Source organism: Mandrillus leucophaeus, unplaced genomic scaffold (assembly GCF_000951045.1).
Source record: "Mandrillus leucophaeus isolate KB7577 unplaced genomic scaffold, Mleu.le_1.0 Scaffold78, whole genome shotgun sequence".
NCBI lineage: Eukaryota > Metazoa > Chordata > Mammalia > Primates > Cercopithecidae > Mandrillus > Mandrillus leucophaeus.
Genome location: NW_012108474.1, coordinates 2355547 through 2369430, shown reverse-complemented (window position 1 = coordinate 2369430; position 13884 = coordinate 2355547). Strand labels below are relative to the sequence as shown.

General features: G+C 58.8%; 1 protein-coding gene across 5 annotated transcripts in view; it reads right to left on the bottom strand.

The window, feature by feature from the left end:
- TSC2 (tuberous sclerosis 2) overlaps positions 1 to 13884 on the bottom strand; it is a 40416-nt gene that overhangs the window by 24007 nt on the left and 2525 nt on the right. For 4 of the 5 annotated variants that reach the window (XM_011966970.1, XM_011966971.1, XM_011966972.1 and 1 more), the window contains exons 3-14: positions 11260 to 11370; positions 10286 to 10430; positions 9585 to 9702; positions 8546 to 8594; positions 8022 to 8147; positions 7616 to 7689; positions 6235 to 6361; positions 4352 to 4495; positions 3242 to 3379; positions 2651 to 2754; positions 2197 to 2278; positions 809 to 964 (exon numbers count right to left, since the gene is read on the bottom strand). In XM_011966970.1, coding sequence (XP_011822360.1) covers positions 809 to 964; positions 2197 to 2278; positions 2651 to 2754; positions 3242 to 3379; positions 4352 to 4495; positions 6235 to 6361; positions 7616 to 7689; positions 8022 to 8147; positions 8546 to 8594; positions 9585 to 9702; positions 10286 to 10430; positions 11260 to 11370 — 1374 coding nt within the window. The remainder of the gene's footprint in view (positions 1 to 808; positions 965 to 2196; positions 2279 to 2650; positions 2755 to 3241; positions 3380 to 4351; positions 4496 to 6234; positions 6362 to 7615; positions 7690 to 8021; positions 8148 to 8545; positions 8595 to 9584; positions 9703 to 10285; positions 10431 to 11259; positions 11371 to 13884) is intronic. The other variant, XM_011966974.1, reaches the window with a different exon arrangement.

Sequence of the window (13884 nt, the reverse complement as noted above, 5' to 3'; positions counted from 1 at the left end):
GGTCTCGATCTCCTGACCTCGTGATCCGCCCGTCTCAGCCTCCCAAAGTGCTGAGATTACAGGCTTGAGCCACCGCGCCCAGCCCAGAACACTTTCTACCACGAACACCTTCTCTTTTTTTTTTTTTTTTGAGACAAAGCCTTGCTCTGTCGCCCAGGTTGAAGTATAGTGGCAGAATCTGGGCTCACTGCAACCTTCACCTCCCAGGTTCAAGCGATTCTCCTGCCTCAGCCTCCCGAGCAGCTGGGATTACAGGCGCCCACCACCATGCATGGCTAATTTTTGTATTTTTAGTAGAGACGGGATTTCACTATGTTCGCCAGGCTGGTCTTGATCTCCGGATCTCAAGCCATCCACCGGCCTCGGCCTCCCAAAGTGCTGGGATTACAGGCGTGAGCCACTGTGCTCACCCTTCATCTTTATTTCTCAAAAGCAAAGATACCCTTTATACCCTGTGCAAAAACCAAAACGCATCTGAAAATCAAAGAGCAAGCTATTGGCTGGGCAGGAAGGACAGCAGGCCAAAGCCCCGGCCCCAGGTCTGGGCTCCAGCACGGATCCAGGAGGCCCAGACCAGCTGCCTCCAAGAGCGACAGGACACCCAGGTCCAGGACTTTCAGTCGGGACACAAACCCAGCAGTGGCAGGCCCTGCAAAGGCCTCAGGACACCCATCCTGCAGGGAGGGGAGCCTCACCTACGGAGACAGCCGTCCGGTCACTCGAAGAAGGGGACAGAGGGCCCAGAGGCCATTTCTGCCCATGGAGCTCTGGCACCCTAGCACCCATCCCTGGGTGCAACGGCTCTCACCTTCTCGATGATGTCCAGCAGACTGTTGAAGTGGTGTGTGTGGCAGCCCTCTGCCAGGTCCACCAGCAACTGGGTGGCCAGCTTTCGGACCTGATGGTCTTTATCCTCAGGGATGTGGGAGAGCTGAGAGATGACCACTGAGTTAATCAGCTCCTCCTGCACAGGCACAAGGGAGGCCAGTGAGCACCAGCCCAGCAAGAGCCACATCTCGTGACACTTCCAATTCCTCAGGAACCAACCCGGAACCAGCGGACATGCCCCTCAGGCCTTCAGGACAGCTGGGCAGGGAGCACAAGCCCCCGCTGAGCGTGACTCAGAGACCCCAGGGCCCTTTCCCAGGGATCCTGTCCAGTTCCTCGTTCAGAAGGCTGGTGAGCACCGCAGGGCGACCCGGCACAGGCACGGGGCCCACGACTCACAAGGAGCAGCCGAGGTGAGGCCTGCCCTTCACCGTCACAGCTGAGAACCCCTCCCACGTGGTGCTGTGCGTGTGTGTGTGAGGGTGAGTGCGTGTGGTGTATGCATGCGTGGGCGTGGGCATGTGTGCCTGTGCGTGCATGTGTGAGTGTGCGTGTGTGTGTGCGTGCTGTGCTGGGGACAGCGTGAGTTTTCACAGAAGCAGGCAAAAAGTTCCACAGTAACAGAGACCAGGACAAGACCAGCCCTAATGAGAGAAGTCAGAGGACCCAGAGGAACTTCCAGGAGGCAGCCCTTAGCTCCATCAGATGGGAAGCGGGATTGCAATGCCCAGAAAAGGGCAATTCAAGGAGTGTGGAGGCTGGGGAGAGGAGCAGAGCGGGCAGCTCTCAGGAGGGCAGGACTGCGAGGCTGCAGGGAGGAGTGCGGTGGGAAGGGACAGTCTCGGAGCTAAGCTGCGCCTCCTGGGAAAGGGGTATGGCTGGCAGGCACACAAATGTCTCTCAAGGAAGGTGGGCCTGGGGCCACAGAGCTCCCAGAGGAGGCAGTGGAGAGGGAGAGCCCGCAGAGGAGAGAGACCAGGCAGGGCTGGCGATCAGGCCAGGTGCACAGGGTGAACGTCATGACAGAAACAGAAGACAACGTCCCCACGCGAGACTGATCTAAACGAACTTGAACAGAATTCTTAAGAGGCTCCTGTGTTCGGTGACAACCCGGCCGGAGCTCCCTGAGGGCAGGCACTGTGCCTTCCTTGCTACTTGGCCACGTGTCAAGGCCTGGCAGAGGCACCCAGGACGAGCAAGCCAGCGAATGAACAGGGGTAAACAGACCACGCTGGGGGCTGCAGAGGGCCCGGTAGGACCGAAGTCCCAGGCAGAGCCCGGCTCTGTGGGAGCATGTACACAACGGAGACCACCCACCCCGTGGAGAAAAAGCCTTGAGCCCCCAGGGCGGCCGCCCTGAACACGCACCTCGTAGAACTGCCTGTTGATGAGCAGCACAAAGGACAGCACATCCAGCACCTTGATGCGCACGGCGCCTCGGGACTCGCTCCTGTGGGACAGCAGCCTGCTGGGGCGGGTGGGGAGTGTCCGGCCACAGCCCCGCACCAGCCTGTCCGCCTGGCACAGGCCAGCCCGATTCTGGGTCCTCCCGCATCCAGGCACACAGGGCACAAAGCTCTGCCTCCCAGGACATGTCTCTCCAGACCACCCCCCATAGGAGGCAGCCCAGTGGCGTCACGAGAGGACCTTGTCCTGCTGGACTGGAAGGCAAGCTAGCACCTGCTCACCCAGAGCCGGGGCTCTCCAGAGGCAGAGACGGGGACCCTGCTCGTCAGCCATCCTGAGACCCGGCCCGGGTGGGTCCCAGACAGAGACAGGGCCAGGCTCCAGGTGCCAGACAAGGCTGCAGAGGACTCCCTACCTGAAGAATCTCTCCATCAGCGCCTGCAGGTTCTGAATCCAGCCGTCCTTGGCCGGGTGAATGGACTGCGCTCTATAGGAGATCAGGTTCAGGAGGGAGGACTCCTGTCAAAAGAAAAGCTGGTGTTGCCCCTCTGCCCCTCCGGCGCTCGCCTTCTCCACACCGGGCTGCTGACTGAGAGGCCGGGTTGCTGTCAGAGCCCAGCTGCCTCACAGCCTGCAGCCCACAGACACAAAGGCACTCCTGGCAGTGGGGAAGACGTGCGTCCAAACCCATGGAAAAGCCTGGGTCCTAAGCTGAGTGTTCTTGGCAAAATGACTGCAGCCGCCTGGGAGCCACAGGACTCCACAGAGCCGGATGGAAGCTTCCTCCACACAGGTGGGAGGAAACTGATGGGTGGGCTGACACTGAGCTTGTTAGCAAACACACGCTCCGCCCGCCAGCGCCCAGCAGCCTCCCCTGCCCGAGTGCAGAAACCAGGAAAGCAGGCGCCCACCTGGCTTCCGAGGCTCAGAAAGCTGCACTTCACCCAGCACCCGGCCCCTCCTCACCAGCCAAAGCCCAAAGGCCCCACCCAGGAAGGGGTCTCACAGGCCTCTGGTCTGCACATCTCTCCACCAGTTCAAAGTATCTCTCCTGAGACCCGTGGAACTCATTCTGGTCACACAGCTCCTCCACCGTGGTCAGCAGGTCATGGACGATGGTCCTGAGCTCCGGGCTGTCCAAGGTCTGCAGTATCAGGAACCATGACACAGGCTGACTTCCACTCCCCGCATGGACTCGGCACCAGAGGCCTCGCTACGCACCCGCCGCAGGGGGACGCCCTCAGCCCTCTCAGGCTGCTCTGGGCTACATGGGTTGAGACACCCCCCAGATCGTCTCCAGAGGCCACAGTAGCTGGGATGGCAGCTGCTGTTCCTGCCCGTACCCCACCCCCAGGGAATCCTGGCTGTGCCCACGCAGCTGGGCCAAGGAAGCTCGGGCAGGAGGGCCAAGAGTAGCCACAACTACAAGCCTTTCTTGCCTCTCCCCGGTCCAGCCTCTTCTAGAAGCCCCAGGCTACGGCCTCTGCCACTGCCACTCAGTGCGGCAAATCCCCTGGCCAGGGGTCAGGGACAATGCTCTAGCCCAGCGACAGGCCCTGAGAGGACTTCAGTCCCTGCTAAGTCCCAGCCTCCCTTCCGCTGCCTGGCTTTCTGTACATCGCCCACCCCAGGCTCTGGGAAAAGGCACAGTTTTGAGGCTGCTGGATACCAGCCTCGCCTCCCCAGGACCCCTGTGCTGATGAGCCTGTGTGGCTGTGCAGTCCTCCTTAAAGCTGCGGTTAGCAGACTCGACTAATGCGCTCCTCCAAAGTCACGCCAAAGCCACACTGGCATCCCTCTGGGAACTGTGCCGGGGCCCACTCAGGCCATGAAGACGGCCTGCAGGTCACTCTGCGGACTGTGGGCAACAGTGGCCCAGCCCCGGCTCACCTACTGCATATTCCTGTCTGGGGCCAAAATGGTGCAGCACGTCTGGAAAAATCAGATCTGTCTCCAGTGCAAGGTGGATGAGCACCACTGTGAATCACCAGAGAACACGGTTCCGGCAGTCTCTGTGGGACCACCAGAGATGGGGCCCAAGGTACCATCTTCCAAGTGGGCCAAGCCTGCCTGTCTAGGGTCCCAGTGCTCCCTGGAGCTCCTGCCCCCACCCCACCTGGAGCTGCTGAAGGAGCCGTTCGATGATGTTCAGCAGAATGTCCCACGTCACCACCTGGAGCTCCTTCCTATACTTCTTGATGAGCCTGGTGATGGACAGGACGATCTCATAGGACACCACCTCGTTCGGACATGCCATGGCCTGGAACATGAGCCCGGCCAGCACACAGGGTCACCGCTGCTTGCTCACTGTGGGACGCCCTCCCAGTCACCCTTGGAACCGGGAGTAGCACACCTGAGGCCACAGTGCCCACCACACATGCATCGGGGCCACAGAACAGCATGTGGGGCGCCCAGGAGTAGTTTCTACACGCTCCAGCACGGTCAGGACCCAGACGGCGCCCCACCCCATGCCTGCCTGCAAAGTCCCTGACTCGGATAGACCAGCAACTGAATCCTGGGCACCCGGTGGGCCAGCCCAGCAGCACCTGAAAGCTGCCCTGAGTTCTGTTGCAAGCCGAGCACAAAGACAACGTCTCCCGGCGCCCTCTACGGGAGGGGTGGAGCAGGGAGAGCAGAGGTGGAGCACAGAGAGCAGAGGATCAGGAGAGCCCTGTGACCCGCACCGCAGCCCGTCACTATAAAACCGGCACAGTGCGCTCGCCCCACCTTCCAGGGAGCTGTGAGCACCGACCGAGGACGGACACGAAAAGCACTCTGTCATCACAGGGCACGGAGACTGAAGCTATACCACCGGCATCTGTGCCAGGCGCCACTGCAGAGACAGGGCAAGATCAGCACTCGACAAAACAGCGCCGCCAACAGCAAGAGAACGGCCACCTCAGAGGCAGCACTCGCCCCTCCACTGACAACTCCAGAAGGTGCAACTCGCAAGATGTAAGGTTTGCTTGAGAATAAAGCCTTTGGGCCGGGTGCAGTGGCGCACGTCTATAATCTCAGCACTTTCGGAGGCCAAGGTGGGTGGATCACCTGAGCTCAGGAGTTCAAGACCAGCCTGACCAACATGGTGAAACCCCATCTCTACCAAAAATACAAAAACATGAGCCTTGGCCAGGCACAGTGGCTCACACCTGTAATCCCAGCACTTTGGGAGGCCGAGACTGGCGGATCACCTGAGGTCGGGAGTTCGAGACCAACACAGAGAAACCCCGTCTCCACTAAAAATACAAAATGAGCTATGCATAGTGGCGCATGCCTGTAATCCCAGCTACTCAGGAGGCGGAGGTTGCACTGAGCCAAGATCGCACCATTACACTCCAGCCTGGGCAACAAGAGCGAAACTCTGTCTCAAAAAAAAAAAAAAAACCATTAGCCAGTCATTGTGGCAGGCACCTATAATCCCACCTCCTCAGGAGGCTGAGGCAGAATTGCTTGAACTGGGGAGGCAGAGGTTGCAGCGAGCCGAGATAGCGCCATTGTACTCCAGCCTGGGCAACAAGAGTGAAACTCCGTCTCAAAAAAAAAAGAGACAGAATAAAGTCTTTGCCCAGGCATGGGGGCTTACACCTGTAATCCCGGCACTTTGGGGGTCTGAGGTGGGCGGATCGCTTGAAGTCAGGAATTCGACACCAGTCTGGCCAACATGGCGAAACCCAGTCTCTACTAAAAAACACAAAATTAGCCAGGCGTGGTGGCAGGCACCTGTAATCCCAGCTACTCAAGGAGGCTGAGACAACAGAATCACTTGAACCGGGAGGCGGAGATTGCAGTCAGCCAAGCAAAAAGAGCAGAGCTCCTTCTCAAAAAAAAACAAAAAAGACTAAAGCCTTCACAGGGCCCCAAACCTCACCCCCAGCTGCAAAGCAACTGCCTGGAAAGGCCTACTGCAGCCCCTGCAGCAGGACCCGGTGGGGTGGGTGGGCAGGCCTGAGGGGAGCTCTCCCGTTCCTGCCAGCTCATGGCACACGGAAACCGCCTTACCTGGTAAAATGATGGCAGCACCGATGTCGGCGAGTTCCTGAGAGAATACAGCCGGTGGGCTCCCCAGAGTGCCATGCCCACAAAAAACACGGCTCCTCTCAGCAGGGGTGCGTCCTCCATGTAGGCTCTGAAAGTGTTCCCCAGAGAGACAGAATGTGAGCAGGGCTCTGGCCAGGGTCCGCCGTGGACGTGTGAGGCTGCCAAGGCTCCTGCAGCAGCCCCAGAGGTCCCTCTGCTTGGGGGGCCGGAGCACCGCTGGGGAAGGGCAGGGAACAGAGGCCAGCAGTAACGCTCTCGTTCACTCTCACACACAGGCGGCCCCCATCACTGCTGACCACGCTGTGAGCTACAGGTCATGCCAGGGACAGGAACGCGGCGAGAGGGATGGCCCACAGCCTCACAGTCTGGGGGAGACAGGCACCAGCCACACAGTCTCCCAGGTAAACGCAAAATCTCTTCCTCCAATCACAGCCAAGAAGAAAAGCCACAGCAAAAACTACTCAGGGAGGTAGGGGAGTTAGTGACCATGCTAAGACCTCAGGAAACAGACAAACTCGGCAAAGGTGGAAGAACCTGCTAGTAAGAGGGATCAGGGCATGCACAAGCCCTTGGTGGATGGCAGAAGGCAAGATGGAGGAAAGGAGAGATGCAGGCGCTGGCGCAGGGCTGGGAGAGATGCAGGGCTGAGGCAGGGCTGGGCCCCAGGGCCTGGTTCCATGGATGGAGGGAAGGAAAGATGCAGGGCTGAGGCAGTGAGGCAGGGCTGGGAGAGATACAAGGGCTAAGGCAGGGCTGGGCCCCAGGGCTGGTTCCGTGGGAGGAGCTTGCACCCTGAGGGCACTGGGAGTCATCTGACTTCCAGCAAAGGGTGACACAGACACATCTGTGTCAGAAAAAGGCCACCCGGGTGCTGCGTGGAGTGGGCTTCAGGAGGCGCAGATGGATACAGGAGAGCAGGAGGAAGGGGATCTGGCAGCACAGGTGGGAGGCCAGGGTATGGGCAGAGCTGAGTCATCTCTCGGAGCTAAAGCAGTAGAAGTGGCCACAGTCTGGCTGTGGGGGTGAGGGCAAGGGCAGCGTCAAGGCCAAGACCTCGAGCCTCGCCTTGTAACAGGCTAAGCTGTGGGGGAGCGCGCTGGAGGATGTCTGAGCGCAGGGTAGGCACTGAGCTGGGTGTGGATATTCTGTGGAACTGACAGAGGAAGGAGAGGACCGAGGCTCCCTCCTAGAAGTCATGGGCTTCGCTCTAGTGGCAGCCTCTGGAACAGCTGTCCGAAAGGACAAGGCCTCTCTAAGCCAGTGTGTGCCCAGCAAGGACACCAGGGCTGCCCTGAGGGCCGTGCTGGCCTCCGCCGCCCTGCGCCCCGCCCACCACACTCACCTGTCCTCCATGAGGTGGCACATGTTGTAGATGGCACTGTGGCCCAGGTGGGTGCCAAGGAGGTTCCGCATCAGCTGCAAGACACGATGCACGTCAGGGGCTGGCAGGCACAAGTCCTGCCCGCAGCCCCAGTCCCTCTCCTGGCCCCACTTGGCTGCTGCCCTATAGCCACCCAAGGTCCAGCCAGCTCGCCACCATCTCCCAAATACAGGGGCAGCAGGGTTCTCAAAATGCCACCAAAACCCTGACCTCAGCTCAACTGCCTGGGAAAATGACACTGGCTGTCCCTCAACAGGCCATTGTCTGGCCACCCCAAGAATCAGACAGCCATTCACGGGAGACAAGATGGCCCTTGTCCCGTCCATGTGCCCTCAGGAACCTTCCAGAGCAGTTTCAGAGACCCCACCTTCCAGCAAGGCTCGCAGAGCTCCTTGACATTGATGGTGCGGCACAGGGTGACGATGAACAGCGGGAGGCTCTCAGCCGGCAGGCAGTTGTAGCAGACCACGGCGTCCAGCACCTGCAGGGAGACCTGGTGGAGAGGGAGATGGCTCACGCCGGTCCTACCCCAGCTCCTCCCCACAGGAGAGGACACCCAGGCCTCCTTCCCACCTCCTCCAGCCTGTGCTGCCACCTCTCCCCACTGCCACAGCAGCCTTTCTCCAAGCCACCGGCCGAGCGGGCATGCGGGAAGCACCTGACATCCCTGTCACTTGGGTCATCGATGCTGTCATCCACCCTGAGCTACAACTCCACACGGAGGCGCCCGGCTCTCCTGACCTATATGGAGGACTCCTGAGACTCAGAGAGATCCAGCAGCTTGCCCAGGGCTACACAGCCAGCAGCTGGCACACAGGGCTAAGTCCCCAAGCCCCAGCCTCCCAGAAACCAGGGTGAAATGGGCCAGCCCTGGGGAGGGGAGGCACTGACCTCTATGTCCACAGAGGACGCGGTCCGGACGCAGAGCAGGCAGATCATCCTGCAGGGAGCAGCAAGCTCAGCCCCGGCAGTGTGGCCTGGAGGTCCGAGCTGCCACGGGCTGTGGTTTAGTCACTCTATGACGCCAATAACACACACAGCTCATCCTCCCTGGGGGTCCCACCCACCCAAGCACTCAGGTGCCTGCTGTGTGCCAGCCACTGTTCTCGGTGCTGGGTGTTCAGCGTGAGACAGAGGCCCGGCCCTCACAGATCTCATGCAACGTTCTGAACGAACAACAAAAAGATAACCAAGACATCAGGTGATAGCTAAAAAGAAGACACCTACATACTTCCCTTTTTTTTTTTTTTTTTTGAGACGGAGTGTCTTGCTCTATCGCCCAGGCTGGGGTGCAGTGGCCGGATCTCAGCTCACTGCAAGCTCCGCCTCCCAGGTTTACGCCATTCTCCTGCCTCAGCCTCCCGAGTAGCTGGGACTACAGGCGCCCGCCAACCCGCCCGACTAGTTTTCTTTTTGCATTTTTTAGTAGAGACGGGGTTTCACTGTGTTAGCCAGGATGGTCTCAATCTCCTGACCTTGTGATCCGCCCGTCTCGGCCTCCCAAAGTGCTGGGATTACAGGCTTGAGCCACCGCGCCCGGCCTACTTTTTCTTTTTTTTTTTTTGAGACGGAGTTTCACCCAGGCTGGAGTGCAATGGCACGATCTCCGCTCACTGTAACCTCTGCCTTCCGGTTTCAAACGATTCTCCTGCCTCAGCCTTCCGAGTAGCTGGGATTACACACTCCCACCACCATGCCCGGCTAATTTTTGTATTTTTAGTAAAGACGGGGTTTCACCATGTTGGCCAGGCTGGTCTCGAACTCCTGACCTCATGATCTGCCTGCCTCGGCCTCCCAAAGTGCTGATATTACAGGCATGAGCCACTGTGCCCAGCCCAACCTCTATTTTTTTGGTGGTTTCAACAACTTTATTCACTGCGGAGCTGAACTTGGGACCATTATCAGAACAGGATCTCAATTATTTCCTTACTGAACCATCCTTGCGATGTACTCATCGAGGTAACAGCTGTTGAATTTGACCAAGTTCACCAGCACCAGAAGGAATTCCGAGGACAAGCCGACATCCATCCACTGCAGGACAAAGTCCGCTGCGGGAGAAACGGCGGCGGTTTGCGAGGACGCCGAATCTACATCTCCCACTCACCTCCACCTCCCCAGGCAGGAGAGTGTGTCCAAACCCATCACTGCCAGAAATCACATCATCAGTCCCCCGGCAGCAACAGGCAGACCACGCACTGGGCCCGAAGAGGCTCAGAGGAGTCCAGGCAGGCCGGCTACGCACGGACACTAGGATCTACCACCCCGGGGCTGCACAGAGGGTATGCACCGAGGCAGCAGCAGGAGCGTGTGCCGTACACTCAGGGCCTGACCCAAGGCTGGTAGACGCCGACATCACCAGATTCCCGGGCGTTCCCCACCCCCACGAGAGCGCTGCTCGGAGGAGATGTGCGCACACTTGGCAGCCAGCCACGTCACCTCAGACAGTAAACCTGATGGTGGGCACCTGGCCGGCTTAACACGTGCCTCGGGGCCACTTCGGCCACGCAGATGAGCCCCGGTGCACGGAGCTGCATGGGCACACCCGCTACAGGCCATCCCTGAGAACTGCAGCCCCTCCCCAGCCCCAGGTCCTTCCCATCCCACAAACCTCACACCCAATGTGGCACCCACCCAGCTCTTCCTCCAAGTAAGTGATGTGTCTCCCATTGTCTGTGAGGGCCTTAAAAACGTCCAGCCTTTCGTGGAGGTCTTCGTTGGAAGGGTAATCCTTGATGACCTTAAAGAAGAGGGCTCTGAGGACCCCCAAACGCTCGCCCTAAAGACAAAAGCCACAGGATCAGCAGAGCCGGCCAGCGTCTCCCACACAGCTGCCAAGAAGTCCCTGAAGTGCAGGGGCGCCTGGACTCCAGCCCTGGTCCCCTCTCCTTCCCATAGGAGCGCCCTGCAAGGGACAGATCTGCAGCATCAGTGGTGCTCAGTGCAGGGGGCTGGATGCACTGGCGGATGGGAAGCAACTGCTGTGTGTCGGGACCTGGCACAGCAGGTGGCACAGAGCAGGAGACGACACAGCTCCTGCCCGACCCCTGCACTCGGTCCAGGGCAGACAGCCTTGTGCTCACAGACTGAGGACAACGCCTAAGTGGGGGAAGCCCCGGAGAGCCTGTGAGAGTGGACGGCCCTTCCGAGCAGCTGGGACATCAAGGAGTGGAAGTGGCCAACCAGGGGAGGCAGGAACACCAAGAGGCCTGGGTGTTCAGGGTCAGCCAAGACCAGCACAGCTGGAATGCAGTGAGCAGCGGAGTAGCCCCGAAAGGGTGCAAGGGCAAAACAACATGCAGCCCCACACCAGCTGCCAGGTACGGTCTCCGCACTCTGCGAGAACTGCCTCATGTGATCCCCAGAACATCCCATAAGAGGAAGGTGCAACGACCATCTGTTTACAGGCGAGGAGGCAGTGTGCCCACCGTCATACAGACCTCATGACAACAGGAGACCTCACAGGCCGTCCAGCTCCAGAGCCCGTCGGCCCCTAGACCCTGTGCCCAGCCACTCACTGAGGCAGGAGTCCAAACACGGCCCAGCAGGGACAGGACAGTCAGTGGGTGGCCCGACGTCACCCATCCCAGCGTCACCCCGGGCCTTACCTGCCCCTGAATGATGGCCTTCAGCAGAGCCAGCACCGCGTGCCGGGCCTCCAGCGGCCGTTCTGGCTGCAACAGATCCGCAACCGCCTTCCAGAGTGCTTCCACTGCATGCTGTCACCAGCAGAGGGGACAGCGGTGAGGATATGCTCTCCAAGAACCCTGGCCCCGGCAACTGGAACAGTGCCATGAGCAAAGGACAGGGTGGAACAACGGGGGCTTGTGACTTAGAGCCCCACCTCTAAAGCTCGCATCTCCTGCGTCTCCTGCAGCCTGAGATGACCACAGGCTTGGTATGAGGAATGGCTCAGAGCTGCCTCAAACCCCAGCAGGTCCCTTTAACCCCCACCAGGTGACAGACTGGGGCTGAGAGGAGAGCAGCAGGCCAGGGCAGCGATCCTGGCCTCACCTGGACCAGCAGGGAGTCCCACTAGAGCTGCCGGAACGCTGACAGGAAGTCATGGGACAGTCTCAGAACCACAGGCGCACACTGAGCCCTAGGCCTGCAGCTGACCCAGAATCCCTGCTTGTGGCTTTCCTCTAGTGAACACGCCAGCATGGGGTCCTCGACCCCACGCCCTTGCCCAGCCTCTGCTGCCTGCCTGACCTGCTGAGAAAGAGTGCCATGTGGCCTGCTGAAATCTGCCTCCTCTAACTGCCACCCAGCCTGTGGGGTGCTCATCCCTGCTCCCTAAAGCTGCCAGAAATAGTCTCACTCGGCAGGGGTTTGGGCTGGCTCTCACCACCTTCCCTTCTCCACATTAACCACCAGCCACGGCTTTCAGACCACGGGCTCACTCCCGGCCTTACTCCTCTAAGGAGGGCAACGAAAATGGCCATATTCTGGCCAAGTGCAGTGGCTCACGCCTGTAATCTCAGCACTTCGGGTGGCAGAGGGGAGAGGGTCGCATCAGCCAGGAGTTTCAGACCAGCCTGCGCGACACAGTGAGACCCTGTCACGACAAAAAAATATAAAACTTTGCCAGGCGTGGTGCTGCACGCCTGTAGTCCCAGCTACCTGAGCGGCTAAAGCAGGAGGATCGCGTGAGCCTGGCAGGTTGCCATGATTGTGCCACTGCACTCCAGCCTGGGTGACACAGTGAGACCTTGTCTCTAACCAAATAACAAAATGGCCGTGTTCTTTTAGACATCATCTGACCAACATCCCAATCAATTCAAGACAACTGGCACTCTCACCTCCTTTGTCTATTGACAATACTCCTGCAGTTGCAACCTCAGCTGCAAAGATGCGCGGACACAGGCCCCGGGACCATCCCAGCCTCGGAGGCCTATTCATCTACTCACAGGCTGCCCCAGGCCCACACAAACAACTCTCAGAACAGGACGCAGGACGCTTATTCCTTTTTTGTTGTTTTTTGAGATGAAGTCTTGCTCTGTTGCCCAGCCTGCAGTGCAATGGCACAATCTCAGCTCACCGCAACCTCTGCCTCCTGAGTTTAAGCGATTCTCCTCCCTCAGCCTCCCGAGTAGCTCAGATTACAGGTGCCCGATACCACGCCCAGTTAATTTTTGTATCTTTACTAGAAACGGGGTTTGCCATATTGGCCAGGCTGGTCTCGAACTCCTGACCTCAGGTGATCCATCCACCTTGGCCTCCCAAAGTGCTGGGATTACAGGCATGAGCTACCGCGCCTGGCCAAGGACACGTATTCTTTACACTTATCCTTGCTAACGTGCGGCCAGTATGTTTCAGATGAGCTGCTGCAGAGGTAGCAATCACTCTCCTCTTAGCAGATCTCAGCATGGGAGGTCCAGGTCTTCTCACTACTTTCCCACACACAAATGCTGGGCAAGGCAAGGAAAGAGCCCTCAGGTGCTCCACCAGCAACCTGCACTCCCAAAATGACCACTTCCTGTCCCGTCCCCAGGTCATCAGGAAAGTACGGCAATGTTTGCCCAAAATAAAAACTTCTATGTCCATGACATCGACCAATACCACTGACCAGTCACCCTCCCAAAGTGGCACCAAGCCCAGCGTGCCTAGGATTGTCCTATGTGGAATGAACCCTTTCTTGATTTTTCTTGGCCTGAACTTATAATAGGAGAGAGCGAGTGAGCACGCATTTCTATCAGCCACTACAAACTCTTCCAGGCATTGCCACGCCTGGCTTATTTTTTAGTATAGACGGGGTTTCACCAGGTTGGCCAGGCTGGTCTCAAACTCCTGACCTCGCGATCCACCCGCCTCGGCCTCCGAAAGTGCTGGGATTAGAGGTGTGAGCCCCCGCACCCTCTTTCTGGTGTTGCTAGAAAAGCCCAATCCCTTTGCTCCCCACTTCCACACTTGATTGGTCCCTCAAGGTTGTATTCAGGGCATTCCCAGTAGCTTCCCCATCGCTATGACGAAAGCTAAATTTCCCTACAACAGTGCAAGTCGGCCGGGCGCGGTGGCTCACGCCTGTAATCCCAGCACTCTGGGAGGCCGAGGCAGATGGTTCATGAGGTCAGGAGTTCGAGACCAGCCTAGCCAACATGGTAAAACCCCGTCTCTACTAAAAATACAAAATGTAGCTGGGCGTGGTGGCGCATGCCTGTAATCCCAGCTACTTGGGAGGCTGAGGCAGGAGAATCGCTTGAACCCGGGAGGCGGAGGTTGCAGTGAGCCGA